This window comes from Diadema antillarum, unplaced genomic scaffold (assembly GCF_040938485.1).
Source record: "Diadema antillarum isolate AM-2024a unplaced genomic scaffold, OU_Dant_1.0 scf00000014, whole genome shotgun sequence".
In the NCBI taxonomy this organism is placed as follows: domain Eukaryota; kingdom Metazoa; phylum Echinodermata; class Echinoidea; order Diadematoida; family Diadematidae; genus Diadema; species Diadema antillarum.
In genome coordinates, this window is record NW_027270903.1 from 3,404,471 (window position 1) to 3,427,788 (window position 23,318).

General features: G+C 39.0%; 1 protein-coding gene across 1 annotated transcript in view; it reads right to left on the reverse strand.

Moving 5' to 3' along the window:
• The window catches only part of LOC139721955 (THO complex subunit 2-like), a 43,860-nt gene extending 21,820 nt beyond the window's left edge, over positions 1-22,040 (reverse strand). Inside the window, exons 1-13 of the mRNA XM_071633281.1 lie at positions 21,790-22,040; positions 19,303-19,394; positions 18,611-18,662; positions 17,988-18,058; positions 15,729-15,850; positions 15,136-15,269; positions 13,701-13,861; positions 11,640-11,732; positions 10,788-10,937; positions 2,815-2,987; positions 2,059-2,251; positions 1,490-1,525; positions 1,016-1,146 (exon numbers count right to left, since the gene is read on the reverse strand). Coding sequence (XP_071489382.1) covers positions 1,016-1,146; positions 1,490-1,525; positions 2,059-2,251; positions 2,815-2,987; positions 10,788-10,937; positions 11,640-11,732; positions 13,701-13,861; positions 15,136-15,269; positions 15,729-15,850; positions 17,988-18,058; positions 18,611-18,662; positions 19,303-19,394; positions 21,790-21,910 — 1,529 coding nt within the window. The 5' untranslated portion in view covers positions 21,911-22,040. The remainder of the gene's footprint in view (positions 1-1,015; positions 1,147-1,489; positions 1,526-2,058; positions 2,252-2,814; positions 2,988-10,787; positions 10,938-11,639; positions 11,733-13,700; positions 13,862-15,135; positions 15,270-15,728; positions 15,851-17,987; positions 18,059-18,610; positions 18,663-19,302; positions 19,395-21,789) is intronic.
• Between the last annotated feature and the right edge of the window lie 1,278 nt (positions 22,041-23,318).

Below are 23,318 nucleotides of genomic sequence, written 5' to 3' on the forward strand. Positions count from 1 at the left end.
TCCCCGCCGGAAGTAGCATTTTGTAGCAAAATGTGCAATATAGGTAAAAAATCAAGGTCAAAGGTCAAAGAAGTCAAAGGTCAAAATTCTGTGCAGAAGTTTTGAAGCCCTCACCTAGTGCCATCACATAAAGCAAACGGAATCGAAATCGGGTTAGAAATGGCGAAGGAGTAGCATTTTGTAGCCAATGTACAATACAGGTCAAAAATCAAGGTCAAAGGTCAAAGAAGTCAAAGGTCAAAATTCTGTGTAGAAGTTTTGAAGCCCTCACCTAGTGCCATCACATAAAGCAAACGGAATCGAAATCGGGTTAGAAATGGCGAAGGAGTAGCATTTTGTAGCAAAATGTACAATATAGCTCAAAAATCAAGGTCAAAGGTCAAAGAAGTCAAAGGTCAAAATTCTGCGTAGAAGTTTTGAAGCCCTCACCTAGTGCCATCACATAAAGCAAACGGAATCGAAATTGGGTTAGAAATGGCGAAGGAGTAGCATTTTGTAGCAAAATGTACAATATAGCTCAAAAATCAAGGTCAAAGGTCAAAGAAGGCAAAGGTCAAAATTCTGTGTAGAAGTTTTGAAGCCCTCACCTAGTGCCATCTTATAAAGCAAACGGAATCGAAATCGGGTTAGAAATGGCGAAGGAGTAGCATTTTGTAGCAAAATGTACAATATAGGTCAAAGGTCAAGGTCAAAGGTCACGACTGAAATTCTGTGTAGAAGTTTCAAAGCTCCCATGTAGTGCTATCATATAAAGCAAACAGAATCAAAATTGGCTCATAAATGACAGAGAAGTAGCAAATTGAAGATTTTGATCACACACGGACGCACACACGGACACACGGACGGACACACGGACGGACGGACGGACAGACACACACACGTACGGAGCCCGTTTCATAGTCCCCTGCTCGAACTCGTTCGGCGGGGACAAAAAACAAAATAGTTGTTCCAGTGATACAAATCCAATGCAGAATACTGCGAGAACAAGAGATTATACATGGTGGTGGGTTTTTACCTTCTGTGATATGGCAACATCTTCATCATGGTCCACACTTCCTCGGAGAGACAAGCATTGCACGGCATCATGCTGATAGAGGGCAGTATGACTTGTTCAATGACAGAGAGAAGTTCATGGAACACTGGATTCTGGATGTCACATAATGAAAAATAAAGAAATAACACACTCAAATGTGGTATACATTATAATATTTATCAGTATGGACATGATTTTATTTTCTTATCATTAGAATGTCATAATTTTCATCTGACAATGACAATATATCATAAGAGCTGTTGGTTCTTATAATCATTAGGACCTTTAATTTCACAACTCTTTACAACTTCCAAATTCCATTAAATATGTAAAAAGAAAATGGTGATGACAATTATGTTAATCAATATGCTAGCACACAAATCCTAAGAATATCATTTTCACAATTATTAACAACATTGCATCATCATCTTTTATTCATGAATGATTTTTACATACCATCTCACTCCTCTTTGGTTCTGGCAGTCCCGCTCTCTGCAGGAGGAGAAAAAAAAAGAAAGAAAGAAATTAAAACAAAGAATGTGCAAAATATTACTCACATAGGAATAACTAAATACTCATTTATAAAGCCAATCAAACGCATTGCCAAAGGTGTCTGACTTACAAACAAACAGAAGAGCAACAAACGGGCATTGCACACTCCACTATTACTGACATAAGACTTGAAAGAATGAACCTATGACTGAAACAGACCAATACAATGTATTACACATCACACATGCACGTGTACATCCCTTTAAAACTGGAGAGTACAGGGCTGCCAGCATTTACCCATCAAAATCAGGAAGATTTCAAAGAGCAATAAGGGAGATACTTGTACGATATACATCTCAATACACGAACTGATTCCTGAATCTGGGAAATTTTCAGGGACCGTTTTAACATCAGGGATCGTTTTAACAGGCAGGGTGAAAAAAGACTGCCCTGACGGTACCTAGATGTTGCTGCAGTAGCTCTAGTTTGAAAGGCTCTGTTAAAACAAGGCTCAAGATGCCAAAGGAGCTTACCTCAACGAGGAGGGCCTTGCCGAGTCGGACCATCTTCCAGATGAGGACCGGCTGCAGGCTGATGTAGGGCCCCAGGCAGCGGCTCATCTCCAGCACCCCCTTCATGTCCCACACACTCTCCACGCTGCCCAGGCTGCTGTGGTTGGGAGGCGGCGGCACGTGGTGGCCCTTAGCTCCTGCTGGCTGGCAACATCTGGACGAGTTTTACAATATGAATCTTCTGAAACATTTGCCACACCAACATTTCTAACTCAATACTTAATATCAAATTGTGTATACCTACTGGCAGTATTCATGGAATGTTTATATCTTATTTCTTAGTCATTTTATAATATCATGTAGATTCATTTCATTTATGTATCATCACTGAAATTCATCAGTGCTGTGAACATGATAACATTATTGGTGCATTACAATGGCGGCTTAGAAATCAAGTACAGGGATGCAAACTACACAATTGTTGAAGTAAAATGCTTGAAGCCTGTGCAATGGTACTATACCTTGCAAAATGATTTTCTTGGGCAGAATTACTAATGCATGACAAAGTGTATATAATGGTGCAACATGGCATGTTACTGTAATCACAAATACTTTATACTTGTCATGACACTACGATCTACTTCCACCAGCTAAGACTCAGTAAGCAGTGCCTGAGGAGGACAATCCATTTAATCTTGAACACACTAAAAAGAAACAAAAATTTACTCTACTTATTCATGCCATGAGATTCAGAGAAGCACATGGTCACAAGCTTACTTTTTGTAGAGAGGCTGGAGTAGAGACTCCACAAGTTTGCAAAGGGCACTGGCCACAGAGGGCTGGGAAGTGGCCGCAAAGTCAGGCAGCTTGCTTAGCAGCTTCTTGGCGTGGGTCCAGTCACCAAGATTAAGCAGAGCCTCGCAGAGTCCTATCTTCTGGTTGTCTATCACCTGTAGAACACAAGCACACATACGTGTATACAGACACAACAAATATCAACTAAGCAGTTACATTTATAGTGCTTTTTGTGTGTGTGTGGGGGGGGGGTAGTGGAAGGGGCTCAGTTGTTTTAATCGTTTTTAAGGTTTGGCAATTTGTACTGCTCGGCATAGAATCAGGTTAAGATTCATGACTGTACAGTATTCCATTGGTATTCAGTATTACTATGACATGTATAAGCTTGCTTGCCCTTAAACAGAATTTTAGAGAATCACTGTATGCACAAATTGTTTTTTTTTATTACATATAATTATGATTATGCCCATTTGTCCCACTCCCCTATTGTTGTTTATGGTATGTTTATGTCCCTTTCTTTTGGACATTCTTTTTCTTGTCCTTTATCATTGCATATCTGTTTTTATGTGATTCGCGATCTACGTTAATGTACAGCTTCAATATTGTAAATAAATTAATGGGATCAGCCTTGAAAGGCCAATGGCCTACTGCTGATTTCCACCACCATTTATTTTAATTGTTATGTCAATCTCCATCCCATACGTTTTAATTCTATGTACTTGCCTGAAATAATTTTGACTTGTATGCATAATTTGATTGATTGTCTCTCTGAATGTTTTTTTAACTGAGTTTGTGGGAATAAACTGTTCCCAGGATGCGGCTAGGCACCTATGTGCGGCAGGTGCAGTTTCTCTCATTGATGAAACTAATCAATTAGGTATGAGGTACGCTCACCATATCAATATGAGAGAAAACTTGCGTTTGTTCCCTGAATTCTAATATATGTCACATATTACAGTGATATTCAAGGTTTCATGATCTATGTATCCCCTTTGTCTAGTTATAAATTATCCTTAAAGACTTAACAAATAAGTCTGTTTGTATTTCTCTATTGGACTTAAGCATTACTTTTGTAGGGTATATCTTTAGAGTATACTAATATAACCGTCTACTGGTATATTGTATATAAATTTCATTCATCATGCAAACAGTAACATGTGAAATGGAAGTGCTTAGAAATAAGACAGGGGTCTAGACACTAGACAATCATGCGGGATGATGAATGATGAAAGATGGATAACTTGAATAGCTGCAAGCAACAATTATTCTATATTTGTTTCTTAATTTTCTTCAATGAAGAATGCTTAACATGACATGACATGACACACTTTTATATGTTTAGGTTAGTTTAGTTTAGTTTAGTTTAGTTTAGTTTAGTTTAGTTTAGTTTAGTTTAGTTTAGTTTAGTTTAGTTTAGTTTAGTAGTTTATTTCTTTACTTAAAAAATCACATTAGTCAGACAGCTGGCCTAAAGAGGCCTATGAGTGATAAATATATATACAAAATAATGTTATACATAATATATGAAAATATCATGTAATACATACAGACAAAAATAATAATATATGCTTCAAAGAAAGAATAGAAAATGTTTGGAAAAATGCTACCGGACTCTCTAGTTATTCCTTCATTTCCTTTGTAGACTTTATGCTCACTTTCTTTTTAGATGTTCCAGGACATTGTGGAAAGTGACAACAGGGAGATCCCCTTCAAGAATGACAAGCCCGGAAACAAATGGTTCGGGCAAGTCATGGCAAGAAATCCAACGTTGTCATTCAGAAAGTCACAGGGCCTGGCATGGAGAAAGCCGTCCTTACCAGAGACAGACTGGACAACTGGTTTTAGAGGTCTCCACGACTATCTGGAGACGTAAAACCAGTCGAGCATCCTTGACTGTCCCAACCACATCTGGTATGCTGACGAAAGTGGGTGTGCAATCGCCCCTAAAAGCGACCGTGTCTCAGGGATGAAAGGTTCCAAGTTCATCTATGCTTTTACACTGACAACAAAGAAAGACAATGCTGACTACTCTGGAGACAGCCTCCACTTCCTGGAAGTTCGTCCCGTCCTTCATCATTTATACTGGGCAGCGAGCTTCTCGCAACTGGAAACCTCTCTAGGGAGCACCAGGCACATGGTACTACAGCTTCAGCAAGAAAGGATGTATGAACAGCGAATTCTTCTTCTCTTGGATCGCAAATTATTTCCATCCTTTCTTGTGAAGCCTCTGGACCAACTTTCCAGGGCTCCTACTGGTCAACGACCATGCAAGTCACATCGATCATCATGTTGGGAAATTCTGCACAGAGAATGGAATAATTCTCTAATAACTGCATGCACATTCATCACAGGTCACACAACCTCTAGATCCCACAGTGTTTGCCCCATTGAAGAAGTCCTACAAGAAGGCTAAATCTGCCTAGAAAGATGAACATCCAGGTCAGTTTCCTACCAAAGCAGTCTTCACAAGCATCGTCTTGAAGGCTTGGCCAGAGATAAAGCCAGAGGATGCTCGCGCAGCCTTTAGAGTTCCAGCTCTCTATCCATCCAGAGGGGAGAACAATCAAAAGAAGGTGGCAGCATCCAAGCTCTTCAAAGAGGCTCAATTTATCCCATTGACTCTGACCTCTTCTCAACCTGCCGAGACAAGCTCAACTACAATTGCCTCATTCAATTCCTCAGGGTCTTCAATCTACAGACTAAAGAGAGTACACCCAGCTCGTAATCATCACGTCTTTCCTGACTCATTGCAATAAGCAGTCACAGAGCTCCAGTCAGAGGACTCTGTTGCACCTGCCCTGGATAAGTACTTGGTTTACCCAGAGGAGACAAGAGTGCAAAAGGTCAGGGAGGAGCTCCCAAGGGCTATTTCAGGAGTCAAGATGAGAGCATACCAAAAGAGAGAGGAGAGGAAGCAGGAGTGGAAAGGAAGAGGAAACAAAAGGAAGAGATGGAAAGCGAGGAAAGAGGAGAAAAAGAAAGAAGGCGGCATGGATGGGATGTAACCACTGTAGGCACTGGTTTCACGTTGCATGCTCAGAGCTTGTTGGTATGACGACGGAGGAGATCGAGGAGGTCGATTTTATGTGTCAGTTCTGTATCGATGATTAAATGAGTAAGCACCAGTCTATTCATTTAACTTCAGCAGATTTCCCTTATTTTTTTTTAACCGAAAAGGACATGATTCTCATCGTGTGGTCAGGTTCCAAATGTATGCGCACACTCTTTGACATTACAATAAATGTTTTGAGGTGGGATTTTTTTTCCCCTGCTAATGTTCATGATTCATTAATTTCATATTTCTAAGTGTTATCTGGAAGTGCATCAATGTTCTTAATTTCAAAATGTTTCAAAATATGAACCATTTTTCCATGCCAATCTACAATGTCACATAAATATGATTTTTCTTTGTCTTTCAGTGTTCCATTTCCTCTTAATTCAAGTGCAATTTACTAACATTACAAAGAACACACACTAATTATTTTTTCATGACATTACAACCATCCTTTGTATTTATTAGTATATTTGTTATATATTTTGAGAGTGTAAACCCTTTTACTTGGTTTATAATGTGCATTAATATACTTATAGTTGTTTATTTATACATTATACCTATTCATTTGTGCATGTGAATGAACCTGCACATTCATCAGATGCTCTGTTGAACAGGTTGCAGAATACAAGTCTCTAGGAAATGTTCCCAATTGTATCAGTTGACATGAAAAACACTTGGAGTTTTCCATATATTTTGCCATGGGTACATGCCTACTGCCCACTTACTGGTCACTCTTGACCTTGCGAATTGCAGTTGTGCTTATTATTGTTGAGTGAGTTGCATTTGGGCAATTCCGTATGGGAAGGGCAAAAACAGCAAAATTCAAAGTTAAGTAAATGCTCAGAAATTTAAGTTTCCCGTACAGACGGATTGTTGTATTTACGGAAACAAAAAACCCTTTTCCAATAACATTCCTCGTTTTTGTTGTACACACTTTTAAAGTTGGAAGACTATTTATTGTATTTATCTAAAATTTTACAATATTAAATGAAATTTTAAAATGAAACAACTTAAATATCTCTCTGCTTTATCCATACTTCCACATCTTTCTTCCTATGCTTCAACAATCACATTTAATGAAGCATTCAGTCACTCTCATTATGATATTTTTTTGAGAAATTTTTAAAATCTACTGACAAATTGACGTAATTCCGTTACCATAAAACTGAGAAAAGTTTTCTCCTGAACAAACTAATCACTGATTTTTTCTCCCCTTGTAAATTTTTTCTCTACATGTGACTCCCTGAAAACTCACAAAACATTTTGTGAAATATCTCTTTCAGTTCTTCTGTAATTGTGGTAACGGAATTACATGGTAACGGAATTACACGCACATCTAATATGGAAGAGAATGGCATAACCTACTTTCGTGCCAATATGTACGTGAACTGTTCATGAAATAGCTTCAGGGCATTGAGCTTAACAGTGTTAGTGATTGGCAGTAAAGGAGTGAAAGTTGAAATATGGTACATGTATGATACACTGACATGACTCAGCATACAGTGTAGCTGGATGCCTCTGACAGTGAGTCCTGACATCAAGGTACACACTTTACAAAACTTCTTGTGCTGAAAGTCTCCTCCCTTCTTTCACCTTTTCTCATGTACAAGAACTACATGGAGACTGTCCTAACTGATGACTTTATAAGGTTTGCTACAGATACTCATTCTCAAATGTTCAAAATCATACTGAATTCTGAGATATCAATGTATATTTTCTTGCTTAAAAGTCTCATGGTTTCATACAAAATCTAAGTATAGTGATGAGGGACTATTGAATGGGTGTGATGCAGCATAAATTGAACAAAGGTTAGAAAGAAGAGGAAGGACAAAATTTCTTTAAAAGGAAAAGAGAGCACTGCTACTGACAGAGAGAAATAAACAGGATAATTTTTGTGAGGAAAGATCAAGAATTTAAGAGAAGGATCATACACAATGTGATAGAAGTCATTACTTGACACGGGATGCCCACTGAATGTGACACCTTTGATCTTTCTGTATGCTAAAGGCTTTATTATCACCAAGTCGATAGTCTGACCTTTCATTGAACATGTCCTGTTTTCATCCTCAAGTCCTTTATCTTTAATGGTAAGTGTATGACTATGACCTTCTTTCATCTGTTTCTTGGATCTTTCTTCCACAGAGACATGTATTTTGATTTTCATGCCCATATGATACAGAGCATCTGCTACCCTTTGAAGTTTGTTCTTTAATCCTTTCTTTTTAAAAGGAATAAAGACAAAAACACCATTTGTAATGAACATTTACCCAGTCAGTAATTGTGATACAGCTCTAAAATGTAACAGTTACAATTTGTAGGCCTATACTTTCCCGTCCCAAGAAGACTTTAAATATTAAAGTCAATGGGCTTTTGCTTCTACCTTTACTCTTCATGTTACCATTTGCTGTACAATCCAGTTTCCTTTCATACAAGTGCCATTACAGTGTATTTTATAATTTGCTTTCAGGCAGTCAAAATGCAACTTACTGCAAAAGAGAAGATGCATACTTCTTGTAAGTAAATATATGGCAATACTCAGGATGAGAAAATAGGCAAAGTCAAAGGAGAAAGACAGAGACAGAAAACTTGTAGGAAATTCATAGGCTAAGTCATGATTGTGTTTCTGAAGACGTCATTTGGAAATTTTGTGTGGTCAGAAGTAAATACTAACATTATTCACAGGTTGATTAATCTGACTCTAACTCAGTGAGCTGCAGATGGATAAAAGAGGCCCTTTTACCTTTCTATGAATTAACAGAATTTGGTGGACTCACTCTAATGGTTCAAAAATTTATAGTTTGTTAAAGTTATTTTGCTGTTTTCTATATCCTTTTAGTTTAGTTCATTTTATTTTGGTGGGCTTAAGTAGGACTTACACTGTAAGGGAATTATCAAATTATGCACTACCTTATATACCAGGGGGCAACTTTAGCTATTAGTAAAATGTCACAAGCTTTCAGTGATTAATATATGTCACAACATATAGATAATAATGATTGAGCACTGGTGCAGTACCATAATCGTATAAGAAAATTTTCTTTTCAATTTATGATTGAATTGTAATTTGTTATATTTGTCATTGAACCACAACTGCATCTTTTCACTTAACAAATTAAAAGTTTCAAGCATCCTTAGTGTTCATTCTTTACATTAAACATTGTGTTCAATGATGGGGCTGCACACTGTGCTCTTGCACTGTAAATTGGCATTTTATGATTTAGATTTAAATTCAGTGTCAATCCGGACAGTTTTTTTAAATTATTTTCTTATGCATGTGCACATAATATTTATGTACAATACTTGTAAGTAATTCACACATATTGTCAATTATTGGCATATTTAGGAAGAAGAAAACAGAGAAATCTCTCTTGCATGTTATCAACAAAAGAAATACAAGAAAATTTGAGTATTGTTGACTGGATTTATAGAATTGTACTTGTGTAGGACTATTCTAGCGTAATTCCGTTACCATGTGTCTTAGATGTTATTTACCTGCAGAGTGTGAAATTCTTAACTTGAAAGTAGACAAATTTTGATGGATGTGGTACTTAGAAGTTACGAGATCTTGATTGACATAGTTACAACTTCAAATCACAGTCGTTAGCATGAACATTTTTATGTTTTTTGACAATAAAAACTTATTTGGCACCTATACACTTGTAGCAGTTCAAGGTCAAAGGCTAGAGAGTACTTATTTAGTGGTTATATTATAGCTAAAGGCATAAAAAATCATTATCAAGACATTTCAGAATACATGAGTACCAAGAATGTGTATTTTTTCCAGTGTATTTCAGAAGGCGTAATTCCGTTACCATTTGTGTAATTCCGTTACCACTGACTTTACAGGGATAAAGCCTGCTGCTTGGAAAATGTGATGAAATATTTGAAAAACAATACAACTAAATTGAAGTTGACACAATCAAAGATGAAATCAGACAACAACCTATAGTGTATGTGTTATAGATTTCAGAGAAACAACTCCCAAAGTCAGAGTTGAAGTTGTGACTAAATTTTCTGGTAATTCCGTTACTATCGCACATAGACCTCCTTTGCAACCAACCAAGTGAGAACATTAAACAAATTTGTATTTGGGGTGACAGTGTGAGTACCTCTGCATCTTTTAAATGTATCAAGAGAAGGCAAAGTAATCAATCCAGTATACAGGGTGAAAGAATATGAGCCAAAATTCTCTGATTTGTAATTCCGTTACCACGGAATTGCCCACTTGTCTAAGTTATACTATGAGTAATCAAATTATTTGTTCTGGCTCTTTCAGAGAGGGTGGCAGATTTTCCAATGTCACAAAAGTGTTAATATGCCGCAAACCAGGACAATTTGAATACTCTACTCGTGTAAGTATCAACATACATACATATATGAATGCAAACCTAAATATTATACAGATACACGCATACCTATTTGTACATTTTTTCTTTTTGGCACAACATCATCATCGTATCTCAGGAAAGACAGGGATTCAATAAGCTCAAACACACACTCACCTACATGCAACATACATACATGTACACTCCTTCACACAAATACAACTTGAAATACTAACCTGTGCATCACAGGCATCCTCAGATAGATACAATGTAAGAGCAACTTGAAGAAAGAGATCTTTCGTGATAAACCATATTTTCTCCTACGGAGCCATGAATGACTTGCCAAAATATTAGCCCCTTTCAACACCACATATCTAGAAACAAATACATCAAGCTAAAATACCGCACCACGGTTCGACATCCCGTACCAAAATTGACCGCACGCAAAGGCATAGGTTCTACACATGAAGCCAGCGGTCGAATTTTGGATGGCGCCATGGTCAAATCATGGGCGGCTTGCCTTATTTTGAAATGTCAACCATTCAACAAGTCCCTCCTAGATGTTTTAAACTAACCTGCTCGTCTTTCTCCTTTTCTTTGTCCTTGTTCTCATCCTTCTCGTCCTTGTCAACGAGCACGGCCATGCTCATCTTGCGGGCAAACTGCCGGGCATCGATGATCTCCTGCTTGTGAGACTTGGAGATGTCAGTGTCGGACGGAGCTAGCTGTAACGGGGAGAGGAAACCCAATTTCATTGCAGAATCATGCTCCAAGAGACTCAAACCCACTGACCTCATTTGGCTACATGCTTAAAAAGCCTTAGCTCATACTTGACAAGTGGTCAATCATTAAAAGAAGTGGGTACGTCATAAATAGTAATAACCATCATACATAGATACCACACATAGATTTAATACTCTGTCAGCTTGGACATTGGACAAGCACTCCAAAGTATGTATAACTCTGTACATGCCACTATATCATTGTTACTACTATGGGAGAAAATCATTTCTACCCTAACATCATAGTAGTAGTTGTGCAAAAGACAATGGATTCAATGAACAATCCAAAGAAAAAGGCACAGAAAAGAAGGTATGTCAGCATGTCATCCATGTGAAAATGACCTCAAATATATCTTGCTTGGCTCTCCTTAAACTTCAAAGATACTCAGCACTAATAATTTCAACATGTACACGAACTCAGATCAGCTAAACTTCGTAACTGACACAATAGAAATAAAGCCATAATATGAACACCAATGCTTCATCTCAACTTAGAAATTAAAGAGAAAGAGAAAACAATCTGTTATCACACGATTATCAGAAAAATTTCCTTCCTTATTCCCTTTCCCTTGATTTTTAACTTTTTCTTTTAAAAGAAGTTTACTCTTAGTTTGACATCTAGAAGACAGTACATGTTCAACTCACATGGGGGTAGAGATCATCCAGCTCAACAAGCCTGTGTTGTAGCAGCTGGGCAGCAACCTTGTGTAGGGACTTGGGGGTGGCAATGTTCTCCTCCTGGAAAATACCATGGATGTTGGAACAAGTTGTACGGCGTCAAAAATCAATGCTGTGCCTGTAGGAATGTTATACTATGTCAAAAATCAATGCTGTGCCTGTAGGAAACTAACTCAATCATCAAACTGTGGTTTATTTAAACAAGAGACCCGCGGGTCTAGCGCTCACCTGAGTATCGCAAGTTCACCTTTCACGCAGTCACTAATCTAAATTATTCACAGCTCTACCAAAATTTGACTAGGCATTCTGAAGTAGAAGATGAAAATGTACAATAAGGGCCCAAATTTTTAAAGATTCCTTAATTTGGGGAATTGGGGGCCCCCTGGGGCCCTCTGGGTGGGGCATGGTGCCCATTTTGATAAATTGAGATCCTGACCCCCTAAGGATGCTACCTGCCAAGTTTGACGAAAATCTATCATGAGGTTTTCAGGAAGAAGATGACAATGTACGATTCAGGCCCCCATTTGAACCTTCCTAACCAACCCCCCCCCCCCCCACCCCTGCCCCCAAGAGGGGCACCCCTGGATCTCCTATGAACAAACTCGAAACTACAGTCATTAATGTACTCACTCATAGTATTATCTTAGCTGTATAACTTCTGATTCTAGAGAAAATTTTTAACGATTCCTTCATTTGGGGGGTTTGGGCCCATTTTAACAAATTGAGATCCTAACCCCTTGGGGATGCTTCCTGCCAAGTTTGGTGAAAATGGGTCATGGGGTTCTAAAAAAGAAGATAAAAATGTACAATTTAGGCCCCATTAGGACCCCTCCTCACCTCCCTCCCCTGGGTCCCAAGGGGGGCACCCCTGATTCTGCCATGAACAAACTTAAAACTGCAGTCATCAATGTACTAACTCATAGTATTAACTTAGCTCCATCACTTCTGGTTCTAGAGAAGAAGATTTTTAAAGATTCCTTAATTTTGGGGGATTTGGGCCCCCTGGGGGTCCCCTGGGGGCCCCCTGGGTGGGGCATGGTGCCCATTTTAACAAATTGAGTTCCTAACCCCCTAGAGATGCTACCTGCCAAGTTTGGTGAAAATGGGTCATGGGGTTCTCAAGAAGAAGATGAAAATGTACAATTTAGGCCCCATTAGAACCCCTCCCCACCCCCCTCCCCTGGGTCCCAAGGGGGGCATCCCTGATTCTGCCATGAACAAACTTGAAACTACAGTCATCAATGAACTAACTCATAGTATTAACTTAGCTCTATCACTTCTGGTTCTAGAGAAGAAGATTTTTAAAGATTCCTTAATTTTGGGGGGTTTGGGCCCCCCTGGGGGCCCCCTGGGTGGGTCATGGTGCCCATTTTAACAAATTGAGTTCCTAACCCCCTAGGGATGCTATCTGCCAAGTTTGATGAAAATCGGTCTTGGGGTTTTCAAGAAGAAGATGAAAATGTAAAAAGTTTACGCACGACGCACGACGGACGACGCACGACGGACGCCGGACGAAGGGCGATCGCAATAGCTCAGTTGAGCCTTTGGCTCAGGTGAGCTAAAAAGGGAGATAACTTAATGTAGCAAGAACTTACACCCCCATTCCACAAAGATTTTCTCTGTGCACTGAAAGGGGGAAAAAATCATGGCTGGTGGTTTCCACTGTGTGTTAGGTCACTGTACGTGGCGCTGTAGGGTGTGCAATTGCAAATAGTAGTTCTTCGCCACATTTCAAGCATGTGCACTTATGAGGAAAACAGCTGCGCGAGAGATCAAGGTCAGTCCCCCGCCAGAATTTTGCTGCCAGACTCGAAAAGCTTGCCGGGGGAGTGGGGAATGTCCCACTGAGCATTAACACGATGGGATTGCCAGGAAAAGTTCTGTCAAACAAGACATTCCAAGCAAAGCATGGGATCATCTGAACACAGTGATAGATAATGAATGCAGCAAAACTGCACACATCTTTCAATACGGTGGGGCTTATGAATATTCACGAAACATTTGCAAACATTTCTCGACAGTTCTCACCTTGTAAAACTGGAATTTGAATCCAAGCACCTGACAGACAGTAAGAGGATCACACATATACGACTGCAGAAGAGGTACAAAGAAGTTGTGCAGATCGGGGGCTGTCTCAAACGCCTCTAAGATGATGTCCAGCACACGGTTTGGATCCAAATCAAAGCCACCTGTGCACAGACAACACACATCGAACATTTTGTAAGATCCTGTGACGATCACGGGTAGGATAACCTTTAACCCCCAAACCCATCTCACCCGCCCCACAAAAATAAATAATGAATAAATACATGCAGAAACAAAAATGCAGTTATGGTGGTTGGATGAGCATCGATCAATCTTCTTTTTTTTTTCAATTTGATGTAAAGACTACCAACAATCTAGCCTACAACAGAATATGCTCTACACAAAACTACAAGTTCAACCCAAACATGCGCTATAACTATTAAAGCTATGTGAAAAATTACTTTCATACAAATGTTAATTTAAGCACTACAAACCACCCCTCTCACACTCTTCAGAGGAAAAGAAAAGAAAAATGTACTTGACACATCACGACTTTCATGAGTTGGAAAACTGATGAAATTCTAAAATAAAATTATATCCCTCTGTTGGTCTTGATTTGTTCATACCAGATTGGCATGGTCTTCATGGATTTTCGCAGTGACACTGAATTGAACTGAACTTCTGTTGAGTATAATACTGAAATCAAATTACGTTCTATATGTCATTGCAACTGATTGAAAAATTGCCCTATATCCATGTAAATATGATTGATTTGAATATACAATGTATATATCCCTACGAATAACAAAAGAGCCTGATTAATTATCTTTGAAACGAAACCTCACTTGTTATGATTGGGTGTTCCTGAAATGTGCAAAACAGCAGAGCATGGGGACAGATCAAAAGTGAAAAGTAACACCAATATTGTTATTGATAATGTACTGGTTTAACGAAGAAAAAAGGCCACTGTACTAAGCAACGATGAAATGTGAGCACTCTCACAAACTCCCATTTCCCACACATTACATGCTTGCCTGGTCAACGTTTTTGTATAATTTTAGTCAGCAGGCAGATACTGCTGCACTTTTTAATTCATGGATGAAACCTGGAATCTAATGATAATCTTAAAATGCATTATTTCCAAGCACAAGCCATCCATGAAAAGACATAATTCGGGGATTATACTGCTTGACATAACATGTGTGCTCCATTTACAATATTTCACATTTGACCTTTCCTCATACTCAGTTGTACTGTGTATTCCAGGAATAAAAAACATAAACAAGTGAGTTGCCATTGTAAAGAAAATTTTATCAGACTTTCCTATGATGTCAACATTTGAATGAAATGATGTGGTTTCCAGAGAAGTATGATACATCAAACTGGAACTGCAGGACTTTCTCTTGAGGGGTTTATATGTCAGTTTACCACCACTCACCTATAAGAGCTTTGATGTTGCGGGATACCTGATGACTCATAGAGGGATCCACTGTGACCTGAGTGATGTCTGATACCAGCTTAGCAAACCCTTCACTCTCTTCTCGTAAAAGGTTGAACTTTTGCTGTTTGTAGCTGAAAGGTACAGAGTTTGGCACAAAAAGAAAGGTATTCAACTACAAAACACTGTCAATGTAGACAAAGACATCCGGGACCTAATCTCCCACTGGGTTGAAGCCTGTTCTGAAGTAGTATTTTTGTTTTCATTTTCTGTTCTAAGAAAGAATGATGTTGTCTTGAGCATATTACCAAATTTAGTGAACAGTCATCACCTTTAATAAATCAAAACTGTACAATAATAGTGGCAGTGGATTGATCTTACAATAATGCAGATAATCTCACTCAAGATGACTGTAGGTCTGTTGAATTCATTGCAAAGCTAACAGTCATCTTTGGGCTGAAGCTAAATTCTTTCCATCCTATCTTCATATATCAGGCAACTTATTACAAGATGTGCATTCTACCACAACTATCAGCGGCATGACTAGTAGAGGTTGGATTGGGGATAATGAAGCTTTTGAAAGTTTCACATACTAGAGTTTTGTCTTGAGACGCACGTATCTCTGAGCGAAGGCCTGCTTGTTGTTGAGGGTGCCCACTGTTTCCAGTGTGTCATTGTCCAGCCTCTCCTTGAGCAGCCCACTATCCAAGAATGCCTGCAACAAAATACACACAGATAACTCAACTTTATCATCACAGATTTGCCATGATGTGCATTGCATATGGTTGTTGTGGAATTCATATTTTGTATTGTAATTCCACCCCCACTATGTGTTATATTACACAAACAGTGCATGACTTGAATGCAATATTATACAAATGATGCACAGGATAGAGTGCGTTAGTGGAGAGTGCATGTTGCACTACATTGTAAATACCCGAGAGTGAGCTGCATCTCCACTAACGCCACGAAATAATCCTGTGCATCATTTGTTTTATAAAATGGGTCGAAAACTAACAGCATTTGTCACGTACCTTTGTGAGTCAAGATGTCCGATGAAGATGTTCGTCCCAAACATTTAAGCATGTCGCACTCGGAAATCCCGCACATATAAGTACTGTACGTACGTACGCCACACATGTTATGTACAAGAAAGGCCGGCCGGCCGGCAGCCCAAACTAGTTGTTTACAGGATTGACAGTGCATATGCATGCAATTCAAAGGAGCCGCCGCGCGCACAGACGATCGGCAATAGGATTTAACACGCAGTGCAATGGGACTAAAATAACCAAAGCACACGTGACTCATTTCAGCGCTTCCTATTGGCTACATTCTTGAACCCATTTTATAAAATGCATTATATGCATGCATTACTAAATACTAAAGCTACGGTCACAAAGGTTCGTACGAACGATGCGTTCGTACAGATGTCACTGTGTCACTGATGTCACTGATTTATGGCCCTAGAATCCGTATGTTTTTCATAAGAACGCCTTGAGTTATTCTTTAGTCAGACTTACGGCCATCTTATGATTTCTTTTTGTCATAAGATGGTCGAACGTGCAATTCACAGCACTCTCAAGACATTCGTAAGAAGATTTATGATTTTTTGTATATTTTGTCGGGTTGTTAAAAAGACGCTGCCGTGTCCTGTCGAAAATTCTGTAACAGTTGAAAGTTTTATACTTCAAGATGACAGTATAGTGCCAAGGAGACTACAACTGCAGCTGCATCTACACGTAGAGGAGGAGGAGGTTGTTGCTGCAACTCTCCCCCTCTCGCTCCTTCCTCATCATCTCCCTCTTTTCTTTTCTTCCCCTTCGCTCTTTTCCATTTGATTGCCTTCACTTATGGTCCCATATTTAACAGAAATGCTTTCTGGTCAAACATCTAGAACAATAAGAGGATTTGAACTTCGCACATTTGGCATTATACCCCTAAACCTCAACAGTTGCATAAATATTGCGTACCTACACCTTACGAGTCCCTTACGAACGCCTTGCAAACTCAAAGAGTTGTTCATAAGAATACCGTTCGAATCTCCGTTCGTAAGGCATTCTTACGAAAGACATACGAGCCCTCTACGAACGACTTAAGGCATTCTTACAATCATCCTAACAATTAAGGCTTCTAGAATTGTCTCTCATTCCTGCAAAATCGTGCATACTTCTTACGATGTTTGCACGACGTTCGTACATCCGCCTTGCGAAGAGAGGGTTTCGTAAGAAGTTAAAAAAAAGCTTGGACAAGACCATCGACCAGGCTACAAACTTACGAACCGGTCTACGAACGGTCTACGAATGCTGGTTTTGTACGGCCTTCCTAAGAAGATCTTACAAAATTGTCTAAAAATCGTTCGTATGGCGTTCGTAGCAGTTCGCAAAGGCATTTGTGACCGAGCCTTTAGACCCTGTTTACAGTGCAGGGCTGGGCCCAGCCCAGGCCGAGCCCAGGCTGAGCCTGGCCTCATTTGCAGTACTCGGCCCCGCAATTTTGTCCATTTACAGTGGTAGGCTCGGCCCGGGCTTTTAATTCACACAAATCCCCACACTGCAAGGCTTCTAATCGCTTTGGTGCATTAACTACAATATGAACGCATAGTATAACACATTATAGGTGCCCTCTTTATCAAGCAGCTCAATTTCAGAAATGTTAGTCTGTAGAGTGGATCTATCACAAGAGGGAATATGCAAAAATTTCCACATGGTTCCCAAAAGGTACATCATGCATCTATACCACAATACTGAGACATGTATCCCACACTAGTCCCACCTTTAACTTTAAAATTCTATTCAACAAATGTCTGTACGAGACTCCGGTATTTTGCAAATGATGTAGCAGCTGAAACTTACTGTACAGGCTCCCAAGAGTGCAATGTATGTGTCCCTGGATGAGGTGTCATCTCTTGCAATGGTTTCAAGGTCTACGTGATAGAGAAAATATTACAAAGAACATGTTATCGCACAACTTGGCAATTGATTCTCTGTACTCCAGAGATTCAAGTGTGTAGAAATTTGTGCATGTTCACAAATATCTATGTGTAATCATCTGCAGAGCTGTGTGCATAAATATAGCACTGTGTTGTAATACAGAGTTTGCAGTGAATAGGAAATCATTTGGCACATTTGTATTTGCTACATTTGAATGCACAACTTCTACTGGTGTTCTGCTGAACTGAGACATATATTCGCTGTGGAACTTTGCTATTAATGAAATCAAACAAACCGACACTGCTCTTCATTTTTTTCTTTTTCCTTTTCTTTTTTAACCACATGTATAGTTTAGTTTGATGACAATTGACTCAAGGTTGTATAAGCTCACAACATATAAATATGGACTGGCACTTAATTTCATTTTGTTCAGGTATCTGTCACAATATTTTAAGTTTTTGCAAGAAGCTGAGAGCTCTCTTTGGGTACACCCCCACGGAAAGTATGCCTTCTTTCCCCAAGAAATCTCCGGCAGATGAACTCACCTTTGATGTGGAAGACATCAGCCAAGACTGAGGAGACACCAGGGTGAATGTCCTGCAAGTGAAGGGGAGAGTAAAGAGGCCAGCATAACGGGATAACATACATTTTTCTCTCTGTTTCATTGAATGAGGGGTAGCTCTACAAATTAATTGCATACTGTATTCATTGTTTTCCAATAGAGCAGTCCAAATGCATTCCACCTTAGATATACAAGACAATTCTGAGGTCATGCAGAATAGCTATTCAATCAATTAAAAGTACAATTGTGTATCATGGAGAATGAAAAGAAAGTACCATTCATAATCTCAGTCAAACTATTATTGACTTTTAAAGACACCTTCCGCTTAACCTCCTATGATTAGTATGAGTGACTCTTCTACAAGGTCAGGAAATGTATGTCATTGTGTGTATTTTTAAAAAAAAATAATAAAGTGAATTTAATAAAGATTTTGCTTGTAGTGGCAGTCCTTCTTCCGCATGATTTCTCAGGTTATTATTTGGAAATTAGGTAAAACGAGTTATATTTTGTTAATGGAATTAATTTATACATCACTTTTCATTCTTTGAATTATGTACATTGTAATCTGCTTACTGATATTTTATGTGATATTACTGAAAAGAATCTTGATTTATGTATGAAATTGTGTTGGAAGAAAAATAAATCAAACAAACAAATTTACGGTCTGATTCTTACCACAATAGCGCTGAATGCAGACACAGCATGGTCCAGCTTCAGAGCACCTCCCAGGACCTGGTCTATCACTTCATACAGGCATTTGGTCACAACTGTTGTTTGGTGGGGGAGGGAAGATGACACCAAAATAAAACCTAATTATCGTGGAAATTGTTCTTCAAAGCATGTCTACAAAATTGTTTGGAAATGTTCAGTATAATTTCTGACCTGAACCGAAGTCTGTGGGATTTATGATCCTTCAGAAATAGGTAGACAAAGCAATTACCAGTAGCATTTCAAAATCAGATTTGAATTCCTACACTTTTATACTCAGAGACTCCAACTCTCCCATTTTCGACGGGAGATCTCCCGCCGAAAACCCGTTTTTGCAAAATCTCCCGTTCTCCCACTTGAGATTTAATTTCTCCCGCTCTGGCTCTGTGTCTCCCATTGGAAAGGATTTCTTACTTATTGCTATTGTATGTTGAAAAATAAGCCTTAGATAGCACCAGAGAGCATCTAGAACCCTAGGAATTTCGCGCTTCGCACACATCAACTTGGAGTCTCCCGTTTGCTTGGGGTTTCAGGCGGGAGAATCTCCAGATCAGAAGGTGCTTTGAGTTGGAATCTCTGTATACTACATGTACACATACCGACTTTATAGATGACTTTCAGCATAACTGTGTAATCTTTGCTCCTGTAGGAACTTCATTGCTGCTATCTTCTTTCTAATCTACATGTACATGTCAGGTATTCAAAATAAGTTACAGTTCATGCTAACAAACACCATGTAGAGCAAATTTAAACAGACAATGTAATCACTGTAGGCCTACCATGTCACAATACGGGCCCATGATTTTACTCTCAAATAGAGACTTTACTTTGTGTTCCCTTCAAAGCCTCCCACTCTCCGAGAACTCCAAATCACACCCATTTCAAAGACAATTTTCATGATAATGATGCAAACACGGCACCACATATGAGCCTTAGACTGGGTTCATCATTATATAAGTTGTGGCGGCACACTAGTACTGTTCTACGCGCAAGCCCATAAAACATAATTAGCGATACCTCCAGCTATCTAGCTCTGTAACATACACAATTCCCCATCCTTTCCCTAGCTTACCATGTTAGTATACATTGCATTTCATATCACAGGGTGTTCAATACCACCATTAACCATGCCATTTATCCTGTACACCACTGTCCTAATGTAGTGTCATATGTAAGAGCTACTTAGTTATGCCATACTAACTGAATGCAAAGAACTTATGCAGATACTGTAAGTTGTCACATCATCTTGGCTTTCACTTCCAAACTGCACTACAAGTTCCATGCAGTGTGTTAATACATGTACTTCATGTACATGTACTTCATGTACAACAATTTATCATGTACCAGCATATAGCTCATATGACCGCCTCTATCAATCATTGGTATTGCATTGCCGAGTAATGAAGTTTGACATGAAATTCTGTAGGCTTAATTTCTACTTACAAATTTAATACCCTTGATACTATATACAGTAGAACCAAATTTTAAGTCACATACATAAATAACCTTCTTATAAGGTGATTTTGCAGTTTCTAACTCCTTTGTACCCCTACACATTATTTAGTGAGACACCTCATAGCAAGAGGTAACTGTCATTCCCTTTACCAGCAAGTGTTAGCAAGCAATTTGGGGACACTATCACACACTTGAGTCATCTAGAAGAGTGAAATGACAAGTTTTGGGGCATTACAGAGAAATCACAGTGTACATTTTATGATATTACTTCCAATAATTTGTGTTAGGAGTGGAACACAATAAAGTCACTTTCCACTAGACATCATTATCAAGGTAAAAATTTCAACCAAAATTTTAGCAGAACGATAATTTTTTGCTCTCACTTGACTTTATCTGGCTTGGACTGCTGTCTTGTGATGCATTTCTTACACAGAATACACGAGGATAATTCTCTCATTTTTCCACCCCAGTGGAACTATACAGTTGTGCTGGCATCTACCTTGGCAAAACTAGAGATATCACTGGAGGTGATTAATACCCCTGCCCAACACTTCTGCACTGGAACACTGTTGAGGTAACAAGATTTAATATGCTGTTGCTATATAGAACAAGTGCTAGCCATTGCTACCTATAAAAGTTGGTACCTGTACATGTGCTAATTTATGGCTAACTGTTCAAAAACTGATGGAGCTGTTCAAGCTACAAGATTTGGCAATGGATATCCCGACCGTCCTACCCACCCGCCCCACCCAATATCCACCTGATCTCAAGAGTGATTCTTTATAGTACCCCTCAGGGCCCGCCGCACACTATATGACTCACAAATATATGACGGACAGACTTTGGATCTCAAATAAACAAGCGTGTTTATTCTCAAGTTATTGTGATTTATTTCGGATCCAACGTCTGTCAGTCGTATAGTCGCGAGTCGCATAGTGTGCGGCGGGCTTTACACACACTGTGTGGGTGGAGGTAAAAATACTCCACTACAAAACTTACCATCGATACTCCCTGTAATGACTCCATCATCCACCGCCTCTGCGATACGACTGCGGCAGAACTTCATGCTAGATGGGAGGAAAGAAAGACACAAACAGGATGCAATTTTAGAGGGGACCATCTTTTTTTTTTTTTTTCAATCCCTCCTTGGCCATCAAGAATCTGATGATACACCACATCATACATTCACAGGAAAAAAAATGTTATGAATATCAATAACCTCATCCACCAATACCAAGAGAAAGAGAAGCCGCTTGCATTTAGTCTGAAAGTGGCTGGGACCATGGACTGTTTAGGATGCCTACTGCAAATGTGCACCAACATGAAGCTGTAAATTGATTGATCCTCACAGGCCACCGCACTCACGTATAACTGGACAATGTAGGTACACATTGTAGAGCCTGAAACAGATTTGTGAAATGGGCTTGACATTTCCCTTGGGGGATCATGCCCGATATATGCGGAGAAATGGCTTGATACATGCAACGATCACACTCATTGAACAAACAAAAACAAAGCAGACAGACCAATAAATAACATTTTGCCCTTGCTAACGAGGCAAAATAATATAGCAAATTGATATCAAGGTTATACAGGTTTAAATTGGGCCCATTCCATCAAATTAACCCACATATTGATGATTTTTCTCAGCGTGAGGAGGAATGTTGTAATATCTTTTTATGCAAAATGTGCCTATTGGACATTTTAGGAAGTAACCATGAAACTAAACAATGTAGTATTGGAGCCAGAAAGTAACACAACATCGCAGTATGTATTTTAAGGTGATCTGTATCAATACAATGGTGTCTATTGTAGGAAATGGAAACAGCAACCAAGAACGCAAAACAATCAGGGAAGTATTTTGCATAAGACATCACTGCTTTCTTTCATTATTGAATATCTGATCTACTAAGACAACCATGGAGAAGCCAAAATTTATTAAACATCCAGATCACAAATTATTCGAATACAGATTCTGTATCATGAATTGATTCACACAACACACAGTTTTTACTGCAATCTTCAATCTTTATTGGGTCAATAACCACAGTTGGCACATACGTAACAGAACATGAGGTATACACAGACATGTTCATTTTAGTATACACTTCAAGACCAACATTAGGCCAATTCATTCAGCTTTGGAGTCCAAGGGTGTTGTCCTCACTGTAAAAGTGGACATTTTCGCGCAACCAGAAACTAGCGTGAAAATAAAAGCACGCAAATATTTTTGCTTGCTATCATGTTCCTGTGAGAGATGTCTTCATTCCACGGAATTAAAAACATGCGAAACTCTTCTTACCCAGTCAAGCGCGAAAAATTAGTTGTGCGAAAATATCCGCTTTTACAGTATACGGTAAATACACTGTAAACTGCAGTGGTCAATCAAAACAAGAATTAATGACTGTGAGACTGCGAAACAAGTACATAGTTTCATGTAATTTATTATGTGATAAATCTTACTGTACCAAAATGTACATCCTCCCCATAGGCAACATACTGCAAATGCAATGGCAAACAATGAGCAT